Source organism: Stegostoma tigrinum, chromosome 31 (genome assembly GCF_030684315.1).
Source record: "Stegostoma tigrinum isolate sSteTig4 chromosome 31, sSteTig4.hap1, whole genome shotgun sequence".
Lineage (NCBI taxonomy): Eukaryota > Metazoa > Chordata > Chondrichthyes > Orectolobiformes > Stegostomatidae > Stegostoma > Stegostoma tigrinum.
Genome location: NC_081384.1, coordinates 8883478 through 8899809, shown reverse-complemented (window position 1 = coordinate 8899809; position 16332 = coordinate 8883478). Strand labels below are relative to the sequence as shown.

The 16332-nt window shown below is 42.7% G+C and overlaps 1 protein-coding gene across 6 annotated transcripts in view; it reads left to right on the top strand.

The window, feature by feature from the left end:
- LOC125466451 (SH3 and cysteine-rich domain-containing protein 2-like) overlaps positions 1 to 16332 on the top strand; it is a 121127-nt gene that overhangs the window by 52604 nt on the left and 52191 nt on the right. For all 6 annotated transcript variants that reach the window (XM_048560972.2, XM_059638787.1, XM_048560973.2 and 3 more), the window contains exon 2: positions 12103 to 12400. In XM_048560972.2, the coding sequence (XP_048416929.1) occupies positions 12103 to 12400 (298 nt within the window). The remainder of the gene's footprint in view (positions 1 to 12102; positions 12401 to 16332) is intronic.

Here is a 16332-nt window from a genome sequence, read left to right as displayed (position 1 = left end):
TAGCTTTCAATATTTATGTACTGAAAGCATCCAGAAGCCCCGTGAACCAAACATATATTCATTAGCCCAATGCTGCCTTCTCTAATGTGAGAAATCGTGTTTAAAGATTCCCAAGTGTACATCACTCTAAAGGACTATTCATTACGTGTAACTTGACACCATAGCCCATTGCAATCTATTCAGGCTGAGGGGATTGTTACTCTGCTTGACATGAATTCCCAGCTGGGGAAGGAGTGTGGGAGCTATGGCACATGTTTCTTTTCAGGGATTTTATTTATTCTCTTGTGGGATGTGGGCAGCACTGGCTGGCCAGCACTTGTTGTCAGTCCCTAGTTAGGCTGGAGGGTGATGCTGAGCTGCCGTTTCGATCTCATGCAGTCCATGTGCTGTAGATAGATGCACAATGCTGTCAGTGTGGGGTTCCAGGACTTTGTACATATTCCTAAAGAAGGTGGGGAGGAAATGGTCAGCCCATCAGACTGCTCGCTCTAGACATGGTTCAGTCTGTCATCTTTTAATCATGTCCTTCACCCGCTTTAATCTCCTTGCAGAAGCAAAGGCAGTGAGGAGAAATCTCTGGGGAATTCCTGTCTTGACTTCATTGGGCAGAAAAGCTGTAGATCACAACTGAACCAACAAAACATCTGAACATCAACTAGCTTATAATTTATCTTCTATAACTCACACTGACCTCTGCTAAGAATTTGTCCAACTTCCTTTTGGAAGGTAGTAGTGAGTCTACTCTCATTCTGGCCTTTGGTAGTCTGTTATAGAGACCCACAATTCCTGAAGATCTTTCACAGTGTATGTCTGAGGATTTTATATGCATCCACCTGATTGCTGTGACTCCAGCAACTAACTGGATCAAATCCCTTAGCCATCAAGCTCTTGAATCTGAAATAATGGGAACTGCAGATGCTGGAGAATCCAAGATAATGTGAGGCTGGATGAACACAGCAGGCCCAGCAGCATCTCAGGAGCGCAAAAGCTGACGTTTCGGGCCTAGACCCTTCATCAGAGAGGGGGATGGGGAGAGGGTTCTGGAATAAATAGGGAGAGAGGGGGAGGCGGACCGAAGATGGAGAGAAAAGATAGGTGGAGAGGAGAGTATAGTTGGGGAGGTAGGGAGGGGATAGGTCAGTCCAGGGAAGACGGACAGGTCAAGGAGGTGGGATGAGGTTAGTAGGTGGGAAATGGAGGTGCGGCTTGAGGTGGGAGGAAGGGATAGGTGAGAGGAAGAACAGGTTAGGGAGGTGGGGATAGGCTGGGCTGGTTTTGGGATGCAGTGGGGGGAGGGGACGACCTGGGCTGGTTAAGTCTCCTCTTCAATGTCTTCCCTATCAATGCCTCCCACGGCCTCTAATTTGTTCTACATCTAAAACTGGAGGAGCAGAAATGTCCAGTTTTTGTTTTAAAACATGGGAAGCCTGAAGCAGATGGTCCTTGTCCTTGTCACACAACAAGACTTTTTCATGAGGGGGCGAAAAAAAAAATAAACACACTTGCTCCATGTTTAGGGATGTCTTTTCATGGAAGAGAGATTTGAAGTACAAGACCAGAAGTTCTACTTTCTAGAGCTTAATTTCAAGAATTGAATGTAATTACATTGGTTTGGATTTTCTGTTTGATGACGCTAGTGCATTTTCATACAATGTTTTTCCAGTGGGCAAAGTGAACTCCATTTAACTCAGCAAAAATCTTTCAAGATTGGAAACACTTTTTGAATAATGTGTTCAATTCTGGTCTCCCTGCTACAGGAAAAATGTTGTTAAACTTGAAAGGGCGCAAAAAAAAATTTATAAGAATGTTGCCGGGATTGGACTGTAGGGAGAGACTGAATAAGCTGGGGCTATTTTCCCTAGACCCTAGGCTGAGGGGTGGACTTTTTATAGAGCTTTATAAAATCATGAGGGCATAGATAAATTAAATAGTCGAGGCCTTTTTTTCCAGAGTAGAGAATTTCAGAACTAGAGGGCATAGGTTTAAGGTGAGAAGGGAAAGATTTAAAAGGAACCTGAGGGTCAACTTTCTCATGCAGACGGTTGTATGTGTATGGAATGAGCTGCTAGAGGAAGTAGTGGAGACTCGTACTATTACAGTATTTTAAATGGCATCTAGGTGCGTACATGAATAGGAAGGGTTTAGAGGGATATGGGCCAAATGCTGGCTGATAGACCATAAAACATAGGAGCAGAAATTAGGCCATTTAGCCCATCAAGTCTACTCCTTGGCTGATACGTTTCTCAACCCCATTCTCCCACTTTTTCCCCATAACCCTTGATCCTCTTGACTATCAAGAACCTATCTATCTCTGTCTTTAATTGTACTCAATGACCTGGCCTCCCCAGCCTTCTGAAACAGTGATTTCCATAGATTCACCACACTCTGCCTGATGTTTCTCCTTATTTCCATTCTAATAGGTCTTCCCTCACCCTAAAGGCTGTGCTGTCTGGTCCTAGTCAGTCCTACCAATGGAAACATCTTCCTAACATCCAGTCTGTCCAGGCCATTCAGTATTCTGTAAGTTTCAATTAGATCCTCCCTCAACCTTCTAAACTCCATAGAGTATAGTCCCTGAGATATGGGGCCCAAAACTGCGCACAGTACTACAAATGTGGCCTGACCAGAGCCTCAGAAGTACATTTCCTGCTTTTACATTCCAGTCCTGTCAAAATAAATGCCAACATTGCTTTTGCCTTCCTAACTACTTACTCAACGTGCAAGTTTACCTTGAGAGGATACTGGACTAGAACTCCCAAGTCTTTTTGCACTTCAGATTTCTGAATTTTCTCCCCATTTTAGAAAATAGTCCATGCTTTTATTCTTCCTAAAGTGCATGACCTCACACTTTCCCACATTGTATTCCACATGCCACTTCTTTGCCCACTCTCCTAACCTGTCCAAATCCTTCTGCAGCCTCCCCGCCTCCTCAATACTACCTGTCCCTCCACTTTTTTTTTGTATCATCTGCAAACTTAGCCAGAATGCCCTCAGTGCCTTCATCTAGATCATTAATGTATAAAGTGAGAAGTTGTGGTCCCAACTCTGACCCTTGTGGAACCCCATTTAGTCACCAGCTGCCATCCTGAGAGAGACCCCTCTTAACCCCACTCTCTGCCTTCTGCCAGACAGCCAATCTTCTATTCATGCTAGCGTCTAACGCCATGGGTCCTTGGGTTACTCGGCAGCCTATGTGACTAGATTAATTTAAGATATATGGTGGCATGGATAAGTTGGACTGAAGGGTCTGTTTCTGTGCTGTACAGCTCTGACTATGTTAGCGCGCTCCCCCTCCCCCTCCCCCTCCCTCCCCCCGAATGTATGGATGCATGTACGATGGGACTTTTCAATCAATGGTGCTGGTGGATGATTCTATTTGACAGGAAAGTGACATTTTGAAACCTTTGTTCTTCTTTTTATACCTTTTTTTTTACCTTTTGAAAGAATAGCCTCCAATGCATTGCAAGATTACTAAGTGTTTGAACTTTCTCCTCAATTGTATCAAAATTCTGCTATGAAACAATTGGGCCCAACAGTTTAACTGTGTAAGGTAAAGGTGAAATTTAATGAAGGGAATTGTGCAGTATAAATAGGGAGAATATTTTACAGCTGTAGAGGAGTTAGCAACCACAGGACACAGATTGGAGATCATTGGCAAAAGAGCCAGAGGGGAGATGTGAACTTTCTTTCATACAGAATCTTATTATAAACTGGAATACTCTGCTTTGATGGAGTGGTGAAACAGATTCTGTTGTAATGTTAAAGGGTATTAGATAAATTCCTGAACTCGAACAATGCGGACCAATATTGGAAGTGCAGGAGAATGGCACTAATTGGACACTGCTGTTGAAGATCTGATACCAGCCTAATGACTCCTTTTTGGTGCTACGTGATGCTGTGTTTCTCTTCTTCTCCTGTCTTGTTTCTCCGCCTTCTTTTTCTGAAAAGCATCAACTCCCTCACTCGAAGGTCTATGTGCGGACACTCTAACACTTCTCCCAAGTGCCTGTGTCTATCTGATTGCCTTGACAGGGAAGGCAAATGTCTGGATAGACCAGCATTTGTTGCTGGTCCCTAATTAACCTTGAAGGCAGTAATGAACCAATGCAGTCCATATGGTGTAGATAGACCCAAGATGTCGTTAGGAAGGAATCTCCAGGATTTTAATTCCACAGTGAAGTTTCAATGTTTTGATTTCCCAAGTCAGGCTAGTGAGTGGCTTCAAAGGGAACTCACAGATGGTGTTGTTCTTGTGTATCTGTCTTTCTAGTTGGAAGAGTTAATGGGTTTGGAAGGTGCTGTTACTGGAAGCTTGGGTTGCTGCAGTGCACAACACATCAGTGGTGGCATATATGTTTAGGTGGTGGATGGGCTGCCAATCAAACAGTTTGCTTTGCTTTGTCCTGAAATGTTGTGCGTTCAGCTATTGGGGCTTAGTAGCAGATTCTACAGTTTTCATAGAATCACGAAAAACTCTTCAGTGTGGAAGCAGGCCATTTAGGCCGATCGATTCCACACTGACCCTCCAAAGAGCATCCTACCCTATCGCTGTGACCCCACTTTTTTTTTCTCTGGCTAATCCAACAAGTCTGCACATCCCTGGACACTCTACAGGCAAGTTAGCATTATCAATGTTTGTTTATTTTTCTTTTGATCTCTGCACTGCGCTGTTTCAGAGTCTGCCTCTGGTGCTGTATATAAAATGGGACCAAAAATTCCAGGATGTTCAACTACTCACTTTTTCACCTCTTCCCCCCCCCCCCCCCCAGTATAGCTGCTCCCCTGCCCCTCTCCCCTAGAATCCAAATCAGTGTAGCCTATCATATCTCTAATATCCCAGTTTTGGGTCAGGTTAACTCATCAAGTAAGTGGACCTGTAGTAAAATCTGAAACATGAGCAGCTTAACTGCCCAGAAGGAGAAACTTTGGATATCTGGATTTTGCACAATAGCTTGAAATGGGACAGTGAGTCAGTCACTGACTTTACACTCGTCTCTCATGACATTCCTCCATCTCTCTGCGCGTGCACCTGTGAGATGCTCGCGCGCACGCACACACATATACGTGCATACACAGGTGTGTGTGTATATATAAATTTGGAACAATTTAACATAAAATAATTAAGTGCTCACAGGGATCCATTTCCTGGACAACACTTATTCACCGTCTACCGTCACAAGAACAGATGCCCACTTATGTGATTACTGGTGGCTGTTTGTGTACAAAATGACTGTCCCTGCCCCTACTTAGTGTGACCACATTGTAAAATTGCAAAGTTCCCAATCTCGCCTTGAGAACCAGAAGTTCTAGGTTCAAGTCCCTCCCAGGACGACTTGACTTTATGAAGGGGTGTTCATGACTGATCACCTTGAACAGAATGATAATCTGCTAAACCTTCCAAGGCACCCATGGCAGCCTGTCAAAATGGATGCTTGATGTGGAATACTGTCCTTCAAACTACAGCCACTAGTCTCTCTTGGGACAGAAACAGCCTACTGTCCATTCCAGTCTAAAGCTAATTACAAATAACCAGGCAACTCCTACTTTCCTGGTTCTAAAAGGGTTCTATCGGGAAAGGTGCTGGTATATAAATCCAAGTTTGTACAAGAAAAGACTTTCCACTTTCAACAACAATACTAGAATTCCCACGGGAAGGAGCTTTCATTGTATATTAGGACAGCTTCTAGCACCAGCCTGCTGCCTCTCTCGGCAGAGGTGAGCATTCCAACATGAGAGTGATGAGCTGCATGTGATCGGAAAAGGGAAGCAATTTTTAGTCTAAATTAAGTGTGAAAAATCAGCCGCAAGACATCTATTTATAATTTCACAGAATGGCTTCACAGTTTCAATGTTTTCAGCTTTTGGCAGCTCACAGGGCGATTATTTAAAGCTGCATAAACATTTTGTGGGAAATTGATCAGGAAGTGGGAGCTGTGAATCTTTCAGTGTTCACTTAGTTGTTTCCTGGTGGGGGGGGGTGGTGTGTGTGTGTGTGTGTGTGTGGTGGCGCGGGGGGAGAAACAGTGAGACTGTGGGGCTTGTCCATTTGGTGTGTGTCTTTGGAATGGTTTTGCATGACAGGTGGCTCAATAACAGTTTTCATTTGGGTCTTGACCTATTGTTAAACAAAATTGTCATCCAGTGGTTTAAGTATTAGGTTGAGATTATTACTAACTAATCAGCTCAATGGGATCAAAGCTGCAATGAATGTATGATATGATCACTGGACCTTCAGTGAAACTTGGACATCTATCTGCTGGGAAAATCTTGCCACCTGCGTTCGTCCTGACAGACAGCAATAAAGATAATGACCGTAAGAAATAGGCCATTAAACCCATCGAGCCTCCTCTGCCATTCAACAAGATCACATCTGATCTGATCATTCTCAACTTTCTTGCCTTCGTCTCCATAACCCTTGATTCCCTTACTGATTTTAAAAATCTATTGTTTCTTTGTCAGCATGTGTATTTTGAAATAATAAAGGACATACATCAGTGGGAGTTTAGATTTCTATGAATATATTGACATTGAAAACAAATGAGATGGCCCAAGTGGGCTCACTTTGCACCACAAGTAAGGTGAAAGAAGGTTCTCTGTCCATTTTGAGAACTGGTAAAGAGACATGTCTAACTTGAGTAGGGAAGAGAGGTGGAAGAGGAAATTTATCTATCTCCACAGGCGTGAAGATTGGGGTCAGTTTTTTTTTTTAAATTTTAACCACCATCCAATATGCATCATGAACTGCCACAAGCAAACAAATCAAGAGACCATTCACCTCTTAAGGGGAGGTGATGGCCCTGTGGTATTATCTCTGCAATGTTAATCCAAAGACCCGGGTAATGTGCTGGGGGACCCGGGTTCAAATCGCATCATGACTGTCGTGGGGGGGAAAAAGCCATCTGGGTCACTAACTTCAGGGGAAGAGATCTGCCATCCTCCTCTGGCCTGGCCTACATGTGACTTCAGACCCGTTGTTGGTGTTGGTGTCGTCATCGACGACTCTGACTCTTAACTGCCCTCGAGGCAATTCAAGATGGGCAATGCATCGCTGGAGTGACCAGCAATGCTCACCTCCCATGACGGGACTTTTTTAAAATTCACTCTGGGGTCATAGGTTACAAAGAAACTCTCTCCAGAATGTGGACTGGCCAGTTGAAATTTCTCATTCCACTGTGAGAGAGACACAAGACCTTTTGTTGTTTGCGTTTTCCACTTTCCCATTGTCCAGCTGACCACCACAGCTCTGACCCTGCCCAGCAAATATCTTTAGTGTGGCATTCGAAGACTGGATAAGACCATAAGACATAGGAGTGGAAGTAAGGCCATTCAGCCCATTGAGTCCACACCACCATTTAATCATGGCTGATGGGCATTTCAACTCCACTTCCCTGCACTCTCCCTGTAGCCCTTGATTCCTTGAGATCAAGAATTTACCAATCTCTGCCTTGAAGACATCTAATGTCCCGGCCTCCCCTGCGTTCTGTGGCAATGAATTCTACAAGCCCACCACTGGCTGAAGAAATGTCTCCTCATATTTCCGTTTTAAATTTACCCCCTCTAATTCTAAGGCTGTTTCTAACAAACAACTCCCCAGTGTCCACCCTTTCTAAGCCATACATTATCTTAGTATTGAATGCTGTATACACAGTCTTTTGTAGGGCAGCTAGCCATGATTGTGAAGGAATTTTTTCAATACATCACAGGATGTGGGAATCATTTAGCTAAGCCAGTATTTATTACCCATTCCTAATTGAGCAGAGAGCAATTAAGAATCAACTACATTGCTGTGGGCTTAGTCACATGTAGGCCAGACCCTAAGAGACATTAGTGAACCAGACGAGCAGTATATAGTCACCATTAGGCTAACTTTTTAAAAAAACTTTTAATTGAGATTAATTACAGATTTGTGTGTTTTTTTTAAAATTCAAATTTCACCATCTGTTGCAGTGAGATTTGATCCCATTACCCCAGAACAGTTCTGGATTATTCTATCAGTGATATTACTACCATGTCACTGCCTCCATGAGCAATATACAGCTGCAAGCAAATGTATTCCTAATGCTGTAAATCCCGTTTTCATTAACAAATTTATCAGTCGATTAACTCTCTCCTATCACTTACTTGAAGGACCCCCTCAGGAATTAATGACTGTGGCCAATTGATTCAAATCATGAGGATCCTGGATCAACTTATTGGTAAATGTTGTGAACAAGGACTTTGAGATCAACTCTTGTGACTGTTTGTTTGTTTGTTTTTTTTACAGTTCGTGGGTTGGCCAATTAGATCTATTATCAATACTATTATGTAGACAATTGAACATTTCATGTCACATCTCCTCAGTTATCTTTTTTATATACCAATGCTTTGATCAGTTCAGCTTTAATCAAACTCCTATACAGCGGATGAATACTTCTTTCCCCTCATGCAGAGCTGCAATCAGATAGTTAATCAGGAATTTACAACATTATGCCCTGGTTACAATCCATTGGCTTGGGCTTTGTGGGCCATAAAACAATAGACATGAGGAGAAGAATTAGGCATTTAGCCCATCAAGTCTCCTCCTCTCTTCGATCATGGCTGATGTTAGGTTTCTCAGTCCCAATCCCCTGCCTCCCGTCTGTAACCCATGATTTTTCCCCCACGCCCCCCCCCCCTTTACTAACCAAAAATCAAACAACCAACCAATCAATCAATCTCTGTCCTAAATACACTCAATGACTTGGCCTCTACAGCCTTCTGTAGCAATGAGTTTCACCCTCTGGCTGAAGAAATTCCTCCGCCTCCTCTCCATTCTAAAGGGTCATCCCTTCACTCTGAGGCTGTGCCATTGGGTCCTAGTCTCTGCTACAGGTGGAAACATCTCCACGTCTGCTTAAGCTTTAATGAGATCCTCTCTCCACCTTCTGAGTACAGACCCAGAGTCCTCATCTGCTGCTCATATAACAAGTTCTTCATTCCCAGGATCTTGTAAACCTTCTCTGAACCCCCCTCTGACACCAGCCACATCCTTCCTTAGATACAGGGCCCAAAATTGCTCTCACTATTCCAAATGTGGTCTGACCAGAGTCTTATACAGCTTCAACAGTATATTTCTACTCTTGTATTCTCTCCCTCATGAAATGAACACTATCATTGCATTTGCCTTCCTAACTGCTAACTGAAGCTGCATGCTAACCTTTAGAGAATCCTGAACTCTGACTGCCAAGTCCCTTCAGCTTCAGGTTGCTGAACCCTTTCCTTGTTTAGAAAATAGTCTGCACCCTCTGTTCTTTCTACCTATGGGCATAACCTCACACTATCTCTCATTGTATTTCATTTGTCACTTCTTTATCCATTCTCCTAGACTGTCCGAGTCCTTCTGCAGCCTCCCCACCACCTCAACACCATATCTGCCCCTCAGCATATCTTTGTGCCATCTGCAAACTTGGCAACAATGCTTAAATTATTTCATCCATGTTGTTAATATATGACACATAGTCGTGGCCTCAACTGATCCCCGTGGAACTCCACGAGTCACCGATTTGCAATCCTGAAAAAGACCCCTTTTATTCCCACTCTCTGCCAGTCAGCCAATCCTCTATCCATGCCAGTGCATTTTCCCCCTAACACCATGAGCTCTTATTTAGCAGCCTTGTGTTGGCACCTTGTCAAAGGCCTTCTGAAAATCTAAATAGGTCACCTCCTTTGTTTAACTTGCCCATTACCTTGTTACTTAACACTATGTTGCTGTTTCCATCTATTATTTTCCTAACTTTGTGACCCACCCGCAAGCCTTCGCTGGACCCGAAATGTTAACTCTTTCTCTCCACAGATGCTGCCAGAACTGCTGAGTTTTTCCGGCAATTTCTGTTTTTGCTGACTTCCAGCATCTGCAGTTCCTTCTGTTTTTATTTGTTTGAGAATTTGCAACGTGTGAATGGGTGAAGGAAGATGTTGTGTGAGCAGTAGTAAGATTGGTAGACTAGACAGCCTGGTTGGAGGTTGGTGCAGTAACAGACGTATAACAGAGGATAGTGGCGCGCACACCCTGGCAGAGCACAGAAGATTATTGACCTTCTTGCATTGCTGGGCATTTCCCCAAGTCATGGAAACAGCACTGACACAGGTGACAGAACGACTGACTGCAGGCTAGCATGGTGTGCTGGCATGATCTTTGCCAACTTGCCCCTCCATCTCCGGAGGTAATCTTTCAGATGACAACGTAAAGCAGCTCCACACTAACCAAGTGACCTGACACATGACTGCAATTTAAATATGGCGCTGGTGCCCAGAATCCCAGGATATCCTGGCGTGGCATGCACTTCTGCCTCTCCTCTTAGAGCAAGCTAAGTGCAAAAAAAAAATGATGTATAGGTTAACAAGGTGAATTTTGAAGAATATTGTCAGAAATAGCAATTAAAGGTTGAGTCAATGTCGTCCCAAAGGACCATAGGCTGTTCCTTATTAGTGGCCTTAACCTACCTGCATCCTGTGAACAAACATAAAAACCAAATACAATTCCTCTTCCATGTCTATTTATCCATATTTGGACCATTTGAGTTGCCCATTAACACGCACACAACATGTCTGAAGCCATGGGTGTAGCTGTGCTTGTTGTTGACTATGTACTGCTCTCCCTTTGGCTCAAAGTATTTTGTCCTTGCTGCTCTGTTTGTTACTTCACCTAGTTTCCTCTTCTAGCTGAGGAACACCGAGTGTTAGCAATACACTCCATGACAGAGACTTCATGAAGAAGCTTGCTCTCCCATACAAATACTGAGCCAGGGTAACTGTGAAGCCATCAGGAGCCAGGGCGCACTCTTCTCCAATTGATAGTCCTACCTCCAGGGCACTATGAGGCCAATTATATTGCCCGAAACTCTTTCTGCTTAAAATTCGGTAATGCTGTCCAGAAAACAAATTAAATCTGAAATCTTCTGATCTGTATGCTTTATCTTCAGGTACTAAGTCTCATCTACCGGAGGATTAGAAAATGAGTGTTTTGAGAATAAATAGGGAGGAACTGTTTCCTTTGGTTTGGAACTCAGGTACTGAAAGACATTGACTAAGTGGAGACAGTAATGTGGTGGTAATTACACTGGACTGATAATTCAGACAGCCAACCCAATGTTATGGGGCAAGAGTTCTCATCCCGTGATGAAATGAAATGGAATTAATAAACCTGGAATTGAAAGGTAGCCTCTGTAATGGTGATCATGAAAATGACCAGTCATTGTTGTAAAAATCCATTTAGTTCCCTCCTCTCTTAAAAGGAGAGCAATCCGCTGTTCTTATGTAGTCTGGCCTTGATATGACTCCAGACCCACAACTATGTGGTTCACTCTGAAGTAGCCCAGCAAGACCTTTTGCCCAAGAGCCATAGGCACAGCTAGAGCCTTGGTGGGAGGACTTGTTGGTTTTGCCTGTGACACCTACCCTTTTTTTGGGCTGGGGATGAAAAATGTAAAAAAAGAGCCAGATAATGAGAGTTTCACTTTATAATGTGATTGAAGCGGATTTGTTCCAATGTTCCAATTAGGTAAATAATTGAAGGTGGAAAAGGTTTTCACAATTAAGGTGGGAGTGTGGGGTGTCTGAAGTCAGGTGTGGGATTAAATGGATAGCTTTTTTGAAGTACAGTCTAAATAAAATGGGCCAAATTGCCCCTGCATGTGCTGTCTGCATTATAAACCTTGAGCTGGAGAAGGAGACAATGTAGACAATCAGCATTATGAAACTGGGGGAATAAACAAAATATTTTCTTGAAACTAAGGTTAAAAAAAACTGAAAGAACTATGTATACTGTAAATCAGAAACAACAGGATTAGCTGCAAAAGCTCTGCAGGTCTGGCAGCATCTGTGGAGAGTTCTATGGAAGGGTACTTGGACTCAACATTTGTTCTGTCTTCTTTCGGCAGATACTGCCAGATGTGCTGAGCTTTTGAAGCGATTTCTGTTGTTTTCCTGAATCTACTTCTAGTCATATTGACATAAAGAAACGCCCTCACCGTTTCTTCTACAATGACTTTGATTGCTGCATTTCATATTTGTTTTGGTCTTTTTATACCAGTTCTCCATGGTCTATTTAGTGAAAATGATGCCTTTTCTGTTTTCATTCTGCAGCTTCAACGCTTGAAGAGGTCACTGTCCTTCAAGACAATCCTCCGAAGTAAAAGTGTTGAGAATTTCTTTCAGCGGTCGAACAGTGAAGTGAAATTCCCAGCAGAGATACTGCCACCTCCACCCACTCCACCACCAACACCACCCACTGGTTTCCTGCCAGAGGGGCCACCCATCAATGAACCACCAGCAAGGAAGTCCCAAGTCTCATTACCTCTCAAACCAGTAAGGTCACACAACTTCCAAGAATTTGTCTTCAAAAAGCCCACATTTTGTGACATCTGCCATCACATGATTGTAGGTATGTTTCATGTTGACTGAGCCATGTGCTCAGTGGTGCTCACTAACTGAAAGCTAGAATTTTGGGATTCCATGATTTCTGGTCCACCAATGAACCATCCTTGCGTCTATGATTCATCATTAACACTTCTTTTATACGTAGCAGTCGATCGGTAGCTGTGTTTTCAAGACAATCATCAGAAGTAAAGGCATTGAGAATTTCTTTCAGCTGCTGAACAGTGGTGTGAAATTCCCAGAAGAGAGATGCCTACTTCACCCCAAAGTGTACAGTCATAGTCAAGTTGTGGAGATGCTGGTGCTGCACTCGGATAAACAAAGTCAGAAGTCACATGACACCAGGTTATAGTCCAAGTTTATTTGAAATCACAAGCTTTCAAGCACTGCTCTTTTTTTGTGAGGTGAAGTTGGGCTTACTCTGCATCGGTTCAAATCCTGCCGACTATATGGTTCATGTTTTGCGGCTGAAGGTAGAATTAGGAGGCATAGCCTCAAAATAGTGGGGAGATTATTAGGAGATTTAGGACGGAGTTGAGGAGGAACATCTTCTCCCAAAGAGTTGTGTATCTGTGTGGAATACCCCGCTCAGTGATGCAGTTGAGGCGACCTTGTTGAATGATTTTTAAGGCAAAGATAGATTGTTGAACAGTAAAGGAATTAAAAGTTATGGTGAGCGGGCGGGTAAGTGGAGCTGAGTCCATGAAGAGATCAGCCATGATCTTATTGAATGGCAGAGTAGGCTCGAGGGGGCCAGATGGCCTACTGCTGCTTAGATTTCTTATGTTTTTTCCCTTGTGCTTGGAGACCGGAACTTGGCTTTTTTAATGTGGGTTTGTTACTTGAAAGATTAGTCTAATTCCCAATAATATGCTGTAACTTTAAATCTACAAATTTGCATGGCATATTCATCAGTGAACAAATCTGACTTTGATATGCCTCTGGTAAAACAATACTAGTTTTCTGTTCAATTTTTTTTTCCCCTTTCCCCTGCACGTCTTATAGGAATCATGTTACCAACAATTATCCTTGTCCAAGCTGTAAAAAAAGGCTCCAACCAGTCTGTGCCAATAGTTGTGCTCCATTTAAATCTTGCATCAGCTTACTTTGTCTAACCCTAACAGCAGAACCTTCTATTCTTTTTTTCCCTCATCAGATTAATCTTTTCCTGAAATGTACCTATTCTGTTCCCATCTGCTAGTCCATGTGGTAACAATAAGCTTCATAATCTAACTGCATTCTGGCTAATGTAGCTCCTCCTAACTGAATTTGTTGGTGACCACTTTTGTACTCTAGGTTTGAAGGTCCTGCCAAACTGGAGACTTCCTCTCTACAGTCACCCAACCAAGCCCCTTCATAATTTAAGACTTCTATGAGGTCACACACTGACCTCTTTCTAAGAGAAAAGAGCCTGGATGTTTTTTCTGACTGAAACACCAGTGCCAGTATGGCATGGTCCGAGCATTCCCTACACCGTAACCCTCACAACATTTATACCAAAAGTCTGAGTCTTTGTTGACACAGATGTCTTGAAGTTTAGTAACAACATTAACTATTACATCGCTTAAGATATGAGACTTGCATGCAGCCTGGGATCTGGCTATAGTAACTGGAAGCAGGCTACCGCTATTTCTATAGAAGGTGAGGCAGGTACTTTTCGATGCTGGAACTTCATGTTGTGGTGCTATTAACTATCTTAAAAGTACACTGCCTGTCTAGTTTTGAGATCTGTGCAATAATACAATGAGCCCCAATTTATTGAGCTGTTCCCGATGGCTTTAACTTCTCAGGCCCTGTTTCCTTCTTTGCAGATCTTTTCTGCATCGTCTCCTGTGCGTCTAAATGATTTTTACAGAATTATACAATTATAGAATTTTATGGCACAGGGAGAGGCCGTTCAACCCATTGTATCTGTACTGACTACTGAAAGGGCTACCCAGCTATTACCATTCTTCAGCCTTCTCTCCATAGCCTTCCGCAGTTTTCTGGAGACTAAAATTTATGCTCAGGGTTCCAAGTGTTGTCTCATCTTGTTTCTGGATAATTTTTAACAAGCATTGCCCTTCCACAGTCCTGCTGTCAGAATTCTACAAAACCCATTTTAGATGCAGAGGCATCATTTTGGTGTTAACTCACTTCCAACTGCTAAGGAGTGGAAATGCTGGCCTGGTACTCTTTCATATGGTGATTCACAGATAAATAATAGAGACTGATAAATGTCCCACTTGGTGCAGTGGAAGTGAATCTTTTAAAAGGTCCTGTCAAATCCTAAGCATCTGAACCTGCCCAAAATTCATTCTTTAGTCTGAAAAAACACTAATTGCTCGGATTGTGGTCTGATTCCTGGTTCAACTTGTGTTTAGTCAAGAACATCTCTCCTTTAATTAGCAAAGGAAATTAGGAGTCTATGAATATTTTGCACTTTTACAAGGATCCAGGATGGAATAGTTTACATTGATGTAGCAGGATACATTTTCCTGACGCATTTCTTTTATATATAGCACTGCAGTCATTTAAAGCATTATTTGCTGACGATAGCAGCAGCGAGAAGATTGGATGAGGAAAGATCAAAGGCAACAAAGCAAGGACAGGCTTACTAGCTCACCAGTGTTTTTTCAGATAACCTTAGGTAACCTCACTTTCCAGAGTTCAAAGGCAGACCATATGCTGCTCTCCGTAACGACAGGGTGGGAGGTGGTGTCAGACCCAGGGTGTCCCTTCCTCAACCTCAACAATTCCCCTTCTTTAAAGATGCTCCTGAAACACTTAGCGAAGGCTGCTTATCTGCCTTGCTACTTCCTTTAGTGAGCTTTTGGATAATATTGCTGCAAAGTCCCTTGGGGCATTTAACTGTGTCGAAGGTACAGTAATAATTTTCACTTTTGTAGCCATTATTTCAATCAGAATAACAGATTAGTTCTACAATTGCTTTTGGGGCTTCGCATCCAATCTGAATTTTTTTTTCAAATTGCACGCCTAAGGCAATAGGAAGAAAAATAATGTTTCTCCCCAGGTCCTGCTTAATAATGTTTGCAAAAGATGCAATATGATAATAAGCACATGTACGGCATCCCATGTGCAGCTTTGGTTTCCCTATTTTGAGGAGGCTACGATGTGGGTATGCCAGTGTTGGACTGGGGTGGACAAAGTCAGAAGTCACACAACATCAGGTTATAGTCCATCAGGTTTACTTAACATCACACGGTTTCAGGGCACTGCCCACACTTTGAAAACTTTGTGATATTTGAATAAATCTGTTGACAATAGCCTGGTGACTTCCAACTTTATTTCAGGAGAGATCTAAATATGATGGAGGTGGCTCACAGATGGCTTACTGGATTGATATCTGTAATGAGTGTGCTATCTTTGAGAAAAAGTTGGGTTTATTTCCACTGGAATGAGAGGCGGCTTGATTGATGTGTGTAAGATCCTCGATAGTCTTGAAGGGGGAAAGGAAGTTTTCCTCTTGTTGGGGAGACCAGCGCTAGGAGGACACGGATGAGAAATTACCTCCTTCCACTGCCTTCTGAGGCAGAGAACTCTCAAATAATTAAATATGTTTAAGACAGAGGCCAGTATCAAAGAAGAGTCATATCAGACTGAACTGGTAACTGTTTCTCCTCACAGATGTTGCTCGATGGACTAGTTTCTCCAGTATTATCTTTTTTTAACTGCAGATGCTGGAAATTTGAAGTATTTTGACTTTATTAGATAGGCTCTTGCAAAGATTTGGTAGCTTGCATTCTGAATGAGGTTGCTGGCTTGCTCGCTGGTTATTGTACAATAATTATTGTATTATTGCACAATAACCAGCAAGCAAGCTAACCACCTTTTTATTAGATAGGTCCTTGATAAGTAGGGGCATAAAATATAATTGGCATAGATGGGAATTTGAAGCTCAAACATATCAGTCATAATCATACTGAATTCATAATCTTA